At 48.9% G+C, this 13676-nt stretch overlaps 1 protein-coding gene across 3 annotated transcripts in view; it reads right to left on the minus strand.

Annotated features, from left to right (window-relative positions):
- The window catches only part of LOC146222206 (glucosidase 2 subunit beta-like), a 112688-nt gene that overhangs the window by 55984 nt on the left and 43028 nt on the right, over window positions 1-13676 (minus strand). For all 3 annotated transcript variants that reach the window (XM_084692180.1, XM_084692179.1, XM_084692181.1), the window contains one exon: window positions 10298-10367. In XM_084692180.1, coding sequence (XP_084548306.1) covers window positions 10298-10367 — 70 coding nt within the window. The remainder of the gene's footprint in view (window positions 1-10297; window positions 10368-13676) is intronic.

Here is a 13676-nt window from a genome sequence, read left to right on the forward strand (position 1 = left end):
GCTTATGAATATAAATTCCTGTTAAATGTCACATACACCTGCAGGCTATACAAAGGGATTGGGGACATGTCTGTACTGAATTATCAATATAACAAGCGCATTCATATGTTAAGATTCACATACACAGGTTTGTGTCCCCTGGAATGAAGTATTCATGGTTGAGCAAATTATAGAAGAGACTTGGATTTTCAACAGTGTGTGCATAAGGCTGTCATTAAAAGCATACACATAGGTCTTTGTTCATGAACATATTCACACTCTCTGCACTGCTTAGTTCTGGGTTATACTGTAGGACTAGACAAAACGGAGGACTGAAAAATGAGACACATAAAACAAACAAAATAATGACACACTCCGCCAAATGTGATTGGAAACTACTTTACACCTAAGTGTACACAACAATTCATTTAGGAAAAGTACTGAAGCATTGAGAAACTGCTTTGTATCAGCCTTCCAAACGACAGCGATCTTAAGTCATTGAGGAAACTGTAAACTTAGGATGAGTGTACAACTGAAATTACTTTCCAAGTGTCCAGACAAAAAGAATTCTGAACCCATATGAGATTACGGTGAGAAGAAAGGGAAAAAAAGAAACACTCAACAGATTTGACTGCCCTCATCCGGAATCCAATCTGCCAGTCTGAAAGAAAAGAAAACACAAAAAGTGCTTTCTGAAGGAAGGTATTTTAGTCTTTTATCCAAGACCTACAGCACTCAGCAGGAAAAGGCAGCGGCAGCCAACTAATCATTGTTACCAAATCAAATCTATTCTTTCGACAGATAATGAAGAACCACTGCTAAATTATAGATATTTACTGTGCTTGTCTGCTAGAAAAAGCAACGATTCTTTGTTATGCCGGTGAGCGAGGAAGGTCACACCAAAGTCATGCGTCTCTGTTGAGATGGAAATTAACTCCTGCCTCCAGGCAATACAACCTAGTGAGCCCCAGTTTGCTGGCGACCTCTCAGACTGGATGCGTGTGGGAAACCGTAATAGCATGGGGGGGAAGGTTTACAACCCCTGCCGATTAGCATTCCGCTGTTCGTATGACACATTCGGGAGGACAAATCTGCAATTTTGCCAGTCAGTTAAGCCAGAGCACAGCGGTGGGGACACTGGTGATGAACCCGACTGATTCACCGCAAACCTCCAGAGGGCAAGCCATCTGCAGATACTGTCAACAGCCCCCTCGACAGCAGAATCACCGAAGGTGATGCCCTCTGACAGCGCGAGGAACACTTTCTTACAACCATGCTAGCGTTCCCATCAAATTTCCCCATGGTGCCATATCGTATATGGATCGCATCACATTTATCAGACGCTAAGGGGATGAGAATTGAAGCACCGCTCGAATCCCAAAATATGTTTTCATTCAAAGACGGAAGAAATCGTTTTTTTTTTTTACAAGCAATTAAGTCATAATGAATGTGTCTGAACCTGGTGGAGGGAAGGTTACACCTGGTGCTCCGTCAGAGGAGGGAGGTTAGCCGCCTCGCTGGGCGAACGCAGGGGTGTCTGTGTGGCTGTCGAACAGGGGGGCCCGGAGCCCCCTGTGGGGGTGGGGCACACTCAGGATCACATGACAGGGAGCAGCAGGCTTCACAGAGTCAAGTTGTTTACAACCCGGCGTCTCAAACACTGCTGTAAAGTCACGTTGGCTCGCAGCGTTCACTCTTAACAACAACCATACACGACGATCAGAAAATGACTCAGATATTCCCTGCAAGTGTTTTCCCACAATCCATAGAAGGTGTACCAATTGGATAGAAAGTTGCAAACTGTAAGGTTGCGCCTTGGTTATTCACTTACTATGAATGTAGTCCCAGTTTATATACTCATTCTGAGTACAGAAAGGAACCATTTACTTGTATTCATTTAGGAACTGGTTGTATAGTGGTCTTGTCAGGATGTTGAACTGCAGTATACTCTCAACCGTCTATAACACAGATTCTGGTTCTCCCAGGTGTTTCTTGGACCCCCCCCCCCCACGTGTCTCAAACACTGTTTTCCTGGGCAACATCTTGTCTTGTTCTCTGAGAATATTGAGGAACATCCTGGCAGTTTGGGGGCACCAACATTTTAAAGTGGATTTCATGTGTGCATCTACATTTGTTTTCCAGGGTGTTTGTGTGTTGTGTTGTCTGTGCACACCTACAGTGCTGTATTTGTGCGTGTGTGTGTGTGTGTGTGTGGGCCGGGGTCTGAAGTGCCTCTACAAAAAGTGCAAATCTCTGCAGTGCTTGCATCATAATTTACTTACCACAGCCATGCATTATTTACCATAAAATACCTAAAAATGGATCTTCAGGAAAGTATTTATTCTGGTACATTATGAGACCGAGGTAGACTGTCAGACAACAGAGAAATGTGGGGGGAAATGAGGGCCAGAAAACGATCTCCGCCACAATGCTTGTGCTGCTGCCACAATGAAGACAGATGCAAAGACAATGAAGGACGTGCAAGTTGAAAAGGCTGAACTCCCCGACAATCCTAAATTAGCCTTCCGCGCAGGTAGGCTAAACACTAAAATAGTGTTGACGGTTGGCAAATCCTTCAGTTTGAATCTCTACAAAATTGCATGTCGCTGAAACAGATGTCACGCTACAGTGCTCTAGGTATACAATGCCACGCAAGGCAATTCCTGGTCGAAACATTAATGGACTACCATTACCTTAACACCCAGTGACCTTAAAATATGCCACCTTTGCATAATTGAACATTAGTTAACTGTCATGTAATGCTAATATTGACCTTTTAATATGGGCCCCACAAGTGTTAACAATATACATACACAGTATATCAACTCTTGGCAGAGAACTTATGTCTATGTACACAGTCAAGATACACACAGAGGGTTGTGTACCCCATTTGTTGTGTTTGCTAAATAAAACTTGCTGGGTATACTGAATAACAAGCCTATTGTTCTGTCCTGGTCAACCGTTCGGATTTGGTTTCAGACACAGTCCCTCCGAGGGTCAATTTCGAACACGGCTTTCACTGGGGGAACTGCACTGTGAGGCCGTTTTTGTTGTCTTTGTTTGTCTCCGAGCTACTGTATGAAAGCCCTTGCCAGCCCTTCTCTCCTCAGACCCAGCGTATTTCCCCCTTTCATCCGGAGACATGGCCTGGGAAAGATCCATTTCTGAGCCCTTCTCTCCATCCTGTGGCCTCTGAGATTCTTGTGGAAAGGATAATTGTGGTATTTCACACACTCTTGCAAGCAGTAGGGACTCACCTGAAATAAACACAGCTCTCTGCAGAGAGAACAACAGTGCAACACTAATTGGGCTACAAGCAGGGAATCGGGAACTGGTGGCAAAACATACCTGTTTTCCTTGACGGGGAAGATGGAAGAAAAAGATTGAACGTGGCACTGCAACCTAGGGAGTGCCACGCGAACGCCGGACGGGCGATGAGAAAAGCGGTTCTACAAATAGAATTGCCTTTGGATTCATGCGTTTCTCATCTCAGCTTTGGGGCTGTTTCACTTCTGTCTAAATAGCAACATACCTCATAGGACTGATGTGGGGTGAAGGGTACAGAAGCTCAGAATTTCATAATGTGCACTCCTCTGCATTTGTTCTCTCCCTCTTTGTATCTATCTCTGTGTACTATGAAATATCCCGTGTGTACGCTGCTGTAGTGTTGCCCTTTGGCGAGACAAAACACATATCTTAACACTGGGTAAGATATCCAGAATCGCATTTGACCAAATAAATGTGCTTGCGGTCAAACTCCACTTATCTCTTTGCGGATGTAATATCAAAACGCCACATTATCTAGCATGGACTCCAAGCCGAACCTGTGCGGCAATCCTTCCAAACACAAACTTGCACACACACGGACACAACCGTACACACACAAGGAAATAACCTCACACACACACACACCCAACTGTGTACACACAAACACAACTGTACACACACACAGGCACAACCTTACACACACGGGCACAATGTACAGCTCCTGTAGCTCTACAGATGAGTTCATACCAAACAACTCAAACGTGTCACACAACTACTGGATAGGTTTCATTAAAGTTGAGGTTTGATCTACAGTATGCTTGTTCCATGATATGAAAGTCATAACCAATCCATTATTTGATTTGAAATCGGCAATCAATCGGCTATTTAGTCACAAGGTCAGTGCGTCAATTCATTTCACCTTATGTGCGCGTACGCAAAACAGCTGGACCACATTGTATCTCTCTTTTCAAAATGATGTTTTTTTGGGGGAGCCTCCACATTTCTGTTCTCGCTTGTCCATCGCTCTCCTATGAGTTGGTGTAGAAGGCTCTCCAGGCTTCTGTGGAGCTAGGAGCTGGATTCTGAGGTGGTTTGGCGGGAAATAAAGAATGTACGTCTATGGAATGGAATGTGGTGTCTGCGCTAGAGAGGAGAGCGTGTGCATGTGGACCAGGGTACCATGTAGGTACACTGGCATAATCAGAACGTGATGTTTAGATCAAGCCACATTCATCACTCTTCAACACTTTTCAAAATGTACTTCCCGACAACGGGCTCTCCCGTCTCCCCGAACAACCCCTTGGATCGTTCGGCAAATCCAGGTCACCGCAGCTCCCCCCCCCCCCTGCCTGCCTTCCCTACCTTATGCAACAATGATGTCAAAATCCATAGAAATAGACATCCAAAATGTACTGGATTACGTAAACAATCTAAATTGTCTGTGGGGGTGAAAGGGGGGGGGGGGGTTGCTACACAAGGCGCGGAGGGCGACCACTTAAGTGGCACCGGGGCCTCGACCACCGCTAACGCTAATGCGCTAATTAAGAGGCTGAGGGGGGTGGCTATCTGCAGGGCGGCTAATTGGCCACCGCCAAACGTCGGCGCATCCCAGCATTCCCGCGACGCGAGCCAATTTAACACCTGGAGGGAGGAGGGGAGAGCCGGAGGAGAAAGAGCGATAGGGAGGCCTCGACTTGGGACCTTGTTTGTGTTGTCTGTAGCGTTAGGAGTTCACTCTGTATGTGTAGCGCTCATGTCCACGACTTGAGCTGGCTTAGCTGCTGCTGTCGTGCTGACTACTCCATGTGCCCTCTGATAAATTACCGGTGAAGCTGTTCGGAGGCGCGGAAAGACCGACAGGGTTCTCATGGGGGTTAACTAACCACTGTGCCCGCTGAACTCTGACCTCATACCCCCGACCTTCACGGTAACCGTAAACCCTCGGAGCATATACTTCCAGAAGTTTCTTCAGTGGCGCGAACACAGCTGACGAGGCATGGCCACCTTGTCTGTTGTGTATATCTAGTCCAGGTTGCAAACGCTTACAGGATTACAAGCAGTCTACTCTGTGATAATTGGTTGAATGAAGTTCAGGCCTCTTCCTGTCAACAAATGCTGGTTTTGACAGAAGCCACAGTTAAACCCAGGCTCTTTGTGTCAACAATACAGACTCACTGTGATGAACACGGCCTCTGCAACCATGAGCGTGCGCGCACCGTTTCCTAGAGCTAGCTCCAAGAAATCCAGTGAAATTTGCCAAAGGTGCTGTCGTGCATGCCTGTGGATTTGTTTTGTTTGGATTGTTCTCTCGTTCTTCCCCCCCCCCTCTCGTTCTCTCTCTCTCTCTTTCTGTCTCTCTCACTCTCTCACTCTCTCACTCACTCACTCACTCACTCACTCTCTCATGGTCTCTCTGTCTCTCTCTCTCCCCTACTTTCACACTCCCTGAATCAGCAGGTCCCTTCGGTAAACAAGGCAGAGTGATTTTTGGATTTGCATATTCCCGAATAAATTACATTGCATTTGCGCGATAAGCACGGCGCTGATGCCTGTGTTTCTCCCCCCCCCCCCCCGCTCTCTGTCTCTCTCTCCATCTCTCTCCCTCTCTCTCCGTCCCATATCTGCCTCTCTCTCTCTCCCTCTTCCCCCCCCCCCGCCCCCTCTTCATCGTTCTTAGCATTTGTGCCTGCTGCCGAGCATTAACCCTGACCACGAGGGACCCGGGCGAGTGAGAGAGCGCTGCTCAGAAGCCGTGTTTTGGAGGGTAGAAAAAAACGCCTGTGCCCGGGCCCCTGGAGGCCCCCGCGCTGCCGGCTGAACGGCTGGCTAATTCAGGACTGATAATGATGCACGCTCATGGCCGCCACCAAGGACAGGGATGGCAGGCGCACGAGAAAGGAAGAGAGAGAGATGTGAAGAGAGAAAGGAAGAGAGAGAGAGATACAGAGAGAGAGCGAGAGAGCGAGAGAGCGAGAGAGAGAGAGAGAGAGAGAGAGGGGGGGGGGGAAGTGGGTATGGGGAGGGGCGGTTAATAGGAAGGTGAGAGAGATGGGAGAGAGGAGGGGATGGGAGGATGGGCTGAGGAGGAGCAGGGAGGCAGGGAGAGGCAGGGAGAACCACCACAAGCTCCTCCACGCTCCAGTGCCTCAGCTGATCACAGCTCGGAGGGGGAGAGTGGTCCAGTGGTTGATGGGTAATTCTCCGTTTGTGTGTTTCGTGTGTGTGGGTATTGGGGAGGGGGGCACTTCCAATACCGCACATTCAAGACTCATCTACATATATTCGTCCTGTAATTGTGCTGCACGCATGCATGTGACCAGGACAAAAAAAAAAAAAAAGGAATAAATCATTAAAGATCGGTGTGAGTCTTTTCCAAATGAGTTAGGCAGAGGAGTGAACCCGCCCCTCACGCCTCCCTCCTCTCCTGTTCCTTTGGAGGATTGGTTGGGCTGCTGGTATTTTGGCTGTGAGAAAGAAACTGGTGGAGGGCAGGGCCATGAATATTCCAAATGACTAATGTTGCACATGCTTATTTTTGACATATCTGGCCTCCGTAGGGAAATAAAACACTTCTAATGCAGGGGGACCATCTGTTATCTGTTGCTGGTGTTTCAGAGCAGGCGCACGGTGCCCGGGCACGCACACACACACACACACTTGTGTACACACATGCATGCACAATCAAACACACACACGCGCACACACACACACAGCAGGAGGCCCAGACAGACACTCGACAAAACACTACACTACACAAAACCACACTCTTACAAACCCTCTCTGACAACCACACGCACGCACACACACACACACACACTACAAACAAACACACACACACTACAAACACAGTCTCCACCGGGAACAGGCCGAGCAGACAGGCACTAAACTCCTATACAAATTGCACACTCCTTTTTAATTCAGTGTGTTTGTCAGATGTGCTGTAAATCTCGGCAGCGGGGTGACAGGGAATATACACATTTTATGCCGCCTATAAATACAGCCTGGCTGCCTGCCTGTCTGTCTGCATGCCTGTCTGTCTACCTGCCTGTCTGTCTACCTGCCTGTGTGTCTACCTGCCTGTCTATCTGCATGCCTGTCTGTCTACCTGCCTGTCTATCTGCATGCCTGTCTGTCTACCTGCCTGTCTGTCTACCTGCCTGTGTGTCTACCTGCCTGTGTGTCTACCTGCCTGTCTGTCTACCTGCCTGTCTGTCTATCTGCCTGTGTGTCTACCTGCCTGTCTGTCTACCTGCCTGTCTGTCTACCTGCCTGTCTACCTGCCTGTCTGTCTATCTGCCTGTGTGTCTACCTGCCTGTCTGTCTACCTGCCTGTCTATCTGCATGCCTGCCTGTCTGTCTACCTGCCTGTCTGTCTACCTGCCTGTCTGTCTACCTGCCTGTCTATCTGCATGCCTGTCTGTCTACCTTCCTGCCTGTCTGTCTACCTGCCTGTCTGTCTACCTGCCTGTCTATCTGCATGCCTGTCTGTCTACCTGCCTGTCTGTCTACCTGCCTGTCTATCTGCCTGCTTGTCTGTCTACCTGCCTGCCTGTCTATCTGCCCGTGTGTCTGTCTACCTGCCTGTCTATCTGCATGCCTGTCTATCTGCCTGTGTGTCTGTCTACCTGCCTGTCTATCTGCATGCCTGTCTGCCTGCCTGCCTGTTTGTCTACCTGCCTGTCTATCTGCATGCTTGTCTGCCTGTCTATCTGCATGCCTGGCTGCCTGTCTATCTGACTACTTGTCTGTCTACCTGCCTGTCTATCTGCATGCCTGACTGCCTGCCTGCCTGTCCATCTGCATGCCTGTTTGTCTGCCTGCCTGTCTATCTGCATGCTTGTCTGCCTGTCTGCCTGTCGGTCTACCTGCCTGTCTGCCTGTCTATCTGTCGGTCTACCTGCCTGTCTGCCTGTCTATCTGTCGGTCTACCTGCCTGTCTGCCTCCTCACACAGGCAGCCGTGGTCAGGGATAGGAGCGCATGCGGAAGGGCAAGAAGCACCGAGCAGCGTCACCTTGGAAACCAAACACAGCGAGGCACAGCAGCCTCTGTCTCAGACACGCGTCAACAGGAAGTGGATTTCTCTCTCGAGACTCGTAAGCACGTGACCCGGTGATAAAAAACCTGCCCAGTCTGTCTGGAAGGGGAGGTCTTGAGTGACCACGGCCGTATTAAAAACGACAAACGATGGCGTTAATGTATAAGACGTGAGCGATCAGCAGTGGACATCACAGCATTCTCAAGAGGGCGTCGGTACATGGAGAGATGCCCTATTCTGGAGTTGGAGAACGGAAACTCGAGACCTTACAACCAAGTGTGAAACATCAAAAGGACGCGCCTTTACAAACCCCCCATCGCAATGCCGTGGCTGCTGCACCTGCAGTCTGAGATCTGAGAGGGTCCAAGTGAGACGGAAGACAGACAGACGGGATCAGGATTTGCCGCGTATCCAGGTCAACCACCTGAATCAAAAGCTGAGTTAACACGGCAGAGCTGGCTGTATAAACCTTGTCTACCTTGCACAGCCTCCCACTTTAAGATGGTAGACGGACATGCATTGGAATGCAAATGGCAACAAAAAGTGCTAGACGGATATGAACATAATCCTTGCAAGTATTTTTTGTTGTTGTCATTACCACAACTCAAAGCACAATTTTTACCATATTTACTTAATGTTGCATTACATTCTGCACCAAAAGCCATGATTTGCTCATCTCAATACAAAAACATTATGACGATGCACAGCGTTTGATAAACCGCCTTTTCGTTTTCGGTCAAAACTCACTTTTTACAAACCCTATACAAAGTCAGGGCATCTCATGATATTGTTTCGTCCCATTAACCCATTCAAACCTTGTTGACAACAGATGTTACCCAATTCATTTGAGGGTTCTCCCTTTGAGAGAGGATGCAATGGAATGTGTGATGGGTGTAGCTACAAATTGAAGTCAATATTTTTTGCTCAGAATATGAATGTTGTTTTTGAGACCCTGTATTGGGCAGAAATGACCTTGTAATTGCAGTAATTTACATCACTTAAGACTGCTTGAATTTTGTTGATAATTTGTTGTCATTTCTTCTTTGATTGAAATGCGGACTGATTGTTGTGTTGATGCGGTTACAAGCTCAAATAAGACTTTTTATAAGAGCCATTTCTTACTTCATATCTGCATATACATTTGTAAACAAACACATTTATATGGCATGTTCATAGCAGGTATTACACTTTCATGACTGAATGATGTTTATGTATGGTAATACACTTCCCTCTCCTCTCCTCCTCTTGCCAAAGTGTCACATTCATGTGAGCCATTACTGTAGGTGTTACTGTCGCCAGATGTCCTACTAGGTCGTCAAAAACGAAACACGCCTCTTCCGTGTTACTCCATCACACGTATGCATCAGTCAACACACGGGGTTGGGTTTAGTGTCAAACCTGTGTATATGTATTCGGTGTAATTGCAGGCCGTGGCTTCAGCACTCCCCGTTCGGAGTCCGAGTCACAACTGTGACAGTGAAGGACGAGTGCGGCCGCTAGGGTTGGACAGCGTCTGCTCCCGGACGGCCCCTCGGAGGTCGCGTCGGCAAAAGGTTTGCGCCGAGCCGAGCCGCAGCGGCCCGTCGATCGAACGGAGTGCGTGAGATTCCTGTCGATGCTCGATCACGCGGGGCGAGATGTCAAACCCGCTGTTTGGATGAGGCGTTATCACCTTGTTGGACACGCGGCATCCTAGCAGTCTCTACTGGATGATCGGGTCTCCCACGGATGTCTCACACCTCGATGAGCTCTCTATCACATCCTTGTCTGGTCAATGGCACTTTGGGATGAAAAGGTGTTTTTTTTGTGTGTGTGTGTGTTTCCTTAAAGCGCGCGCGCACACACCACAAGGTTAGTCATCAGCCTTGATCTGACGGCTATTTCGTGGAGCATGATGTGTGGCTGTAATGGGAAGTTTTTTTTTTTCTTGGGGTAGGGGGGGGGGTAGCTCTGTGTGTGTGCGCGCACGTGTGTGTGTGTGTGTGTGTGTTGCAAGGCGGGTGTAATGACTTACCGCTCACGGCAGCCTTGATGTCGGGGTCTTCATCCGTGCGGCTGGCTGGCGCGGCGCGCCCGCCTTTGATCTACACACGCGTAATGGAAGGAGAGAGGGAGCAAGAACAAGGTCACAGATCTATACGCTGCGAGGACCCTGTTTGTCTCCGGCGTTCGTGAGCTGTGGGCGTGCGCGCTCTGGGCGTCTCGTGTACGCGTCGCGCGTGTTTGCCGTTGTGTGGGGTGGCGAGGGGGAGGGCAAAGGTGTTTGAGTGGCTCCGAGAGCTCATCGCGGCTCCACCTATCAGGGCTGTGCTGTGCACTCCTCCACAGACGATGGGGAGAGAGAGAGAAACAACACAGAGAGGGAGGGAGGGAGGGAGGGAGGGAGGGAGGGAGGGGGAGAGGCCATCCTGACTGTGTTCCAATCCTGTTTTAATGTTACCCCGTGCCCCCCCCCCCCCCCCCGGGAGCCCGCTTTGATTGAAATGAGATTCTGTGACGCATGAGGATGCTGGGATCCTGAAGCTGCCGCACACCCTCTGGGAGGGCTGAGCGGAGGCCATGCAATTTGATGTAACATTTTGCAGCCAATGTTCAATTAGCGGGATCTGTCAAAATCAAATTCAACCTTCAGTTTGAGGGGGGGGGGGGGGGGTGGGTGAGGGGTGAGGGTGAGGAGTGGGGGGGGGCTTGAGGTGGTTTAACATTTAACCCCCAAGAGCCTTTTTAGCCTGCTCTAATAAGTCGGCACAAGAAGTAAACATTGATATTTCCTCCTCGCACGTGCTCCGATGGATATTGATTTAGTGAAATATACAAATATTAACCTCAAACCAGTTCGCCATTGCTGTGTGTCTGCCGTGACAGCGTTTGTTGGCGCTTGTGGGCGTTTCGGCAAGGGGAGAGAAAGTTCCAGAACACCTTGGTGAAGACTAACCCCTTGTGAATTGTGATGTGGATACAGTACAAAGAGCTTAATATTTCTGGAGCGGCAGCAATGTGCGGGGAAAGAAAAAGAAGCATGACACCAATCTTCTCCGGGGATAAAGGAATGTAGGTCTCGTTTGATAACGGGAATCGCAACCAACACAAGACACATTTTTCTGCCACTAAGAACTCCACTCTCGATCTCGTCGTGTGAGAAGAAGAGACATTGCAGAATGGATGGTGACTCCCTCTCTCCTGGGAGAAGGAGTCCCTGTCTGAGATAACGCTGACTGGAGATGTGCGTTGAGGAGGATGGAATCATGGGGGGTTTTCAGACTGGCTATAAGGGGTGTAAGGCTTCGTGCTGGATGCACAGTGAGAAATGCTGTTGAGTAGGCTTCGCCACAAATGACTTCAAAGAAAAAGTTACCCGTCGCTAGGCTGGCTCATTTGGCAGAGTATTACATATATGCTGGTAACTGTTCATTTTGCCAAGTGGGTCAATTAAAAGTATCGAGCGGATGAAATAAAATGTACGAATGTGTTTATGAATTGTTGCAGCTGTGAGAAAACGATGGAAAGGGAAGATCCAACGCAGGAAGAGTTGTTTGCTCACAACAACAACATTGGCTCAGCAAGACTTGGCCTCCTGCAGCCACAATATCCACACGAGCGACTCGGTTTCCGGTGTGTGCGGTCTCTCTACACACGCACACGCCAAGACATCTCACCAGACCTTTCCACTCCCTCTTTGCTGCCTGGTTCTGTACGTGAGACACAGAGAAAGACACAAACAGGCAGAGCTAAAGTTCAAGCCGACTAGAACTCTCGCTCACATGAGCTGGCACGTAAGACAAGAAGCGCACACGACGCAACGACTGTGCAGCATTTAAATGAGTCTCTGCTCACTACAGTTTTTTGTTTTACTCCTTAGGTACATCCTGGGTAGCTGTCCACCGAGAGGAAAGATAAGTAAATGGGAAAAGAAGAGCAGAAACCCTTGGAAACCTGAATTAATTGACGAGCAGATCTTTTCCAGAAGTTTCTAATCATCAAACAGATTTCCTTTCGTCTCCCACCACCACCCCCACACCCCCTCACCCACAGCGCTTCCTTGAGGGACTTATTTGATAAATACAGCCCTAATCAAAATAAATGGCGAAAAGCTCTTTGGGAGTTGAGGGCTATACACAGTTACATCAGAGGAACTGATGTAATTTAAACAGCTGCGCGCGCATCAGCCGAGGTTTAAATCAAATGAGATTCCAGGCTCATGCGAGGTTTTTTTTCTTTCCCAGTGTCTTGAAGAGCTCCAGTCCCGTCGTTTTTTCTCCCCTGCTCCCCCTGCGTTTGGCAGACCTATATTTGTGACGGCCAACTGTGAGTGACATGGGCCTCCTTCTGAGTGTGTGATGTACCGAAATCCCTCTGCTGTATTTGTGTGTGTGTACAGTACATGTGCCTTCCTCTCAGACCTCTTCCGTGTGTGTATGTGTGTGTGTGTGTGTGTGCTCTTACTCCTCCCCTGTGTGTGTGTGTGTGTGTGTGTGTGCTCTTACTCTTCCCCAGTGTTGGTGTGTGTGTGTGTGTGTGTGTGCTCTTACTCTTCCCCAGTGTTGGTGTGTGTGTGTGCTCTTACTCTTCCCCAGTTTTGGTGTGTGTGTGTGTGTGCTCTTACTCTTCCCCAGTGTTGGTGTGTGTGTGTGCTCTTACTCTTCCCCAGTTTCGGTGTGTGTGTGTGTGTGCTCTTACTCCTCCCCAGTGTGTGTGTGTGTGTGTGTGTGTGTGTGTGTGTGTGTGTGTGTGCTCTTACTCTTCCCCAGTGTTGGTGTGTGTGCTCTTCCTCCTCCCCAGTGTGTGTGTGTGTGTGTGTGTGTGTGTGTTCCTCCTAGTCGGCCTCCTCGTGTGTGAGTCCTACACAGTCTACGCGTCTGAGAGGCCCTCCTCTGTTGTCTGGCTCTGACGGCTGTTCTCGTTGAGGGGGCGGCTGGCCGGGATCCGGCCGCTTGCCGTCGCAGGTCACTGGATGTGGGCCTGGTTGAGGGCATGTGATGGATCTGACGCTGCACTTGTAGTCCGGGGCCACTGCCTGCCTGGCATCCTGCTGTGGGAGAAACTACATATCCCAGCAGACTGAACAGGAGAGTGGAGAGGAGAAGGAAACGAGAGTGTAGCTGCGATGACGGACAGTTGATAGAATGCAGACCATTGACAGGCTTTAAAAAGAATGTACAGTGGCCGGTATTAGCTGAAAGGAGACTAATTATGCGGAAATGGTGTTCCTCACATCGCTGTATAATTTCCTAATAGGGTTCCTGTGTGACTGACCTTTCATTTCTTTCTTCTTTTAACGGCTATTAAGGACAAACATTTTGGCAAAAGGATGTGGCATTCACGTTCCTTCATGTGGCAAGCTGTGCCAAGCAGTATGTCAGTGATAAAAGCTTGTTTTGTCGCTCTCTCACAGC

Source organism: Hypomesus nipponensis, chromosome 25, assembly GCF_054491055.1.
Source record: "Hypomesus nipponensis isolate SF chromosome 25, ASM5449105v1, whole genome shotgun sequence".
Classification (NCBI taxonomy): domain Eukaryota; kingdom Metazoa; phylum Chordata; class Actinopteri; order Osmeriformes; family Osmeridae; genus Hypomesus; species Hypomesus nipponensis.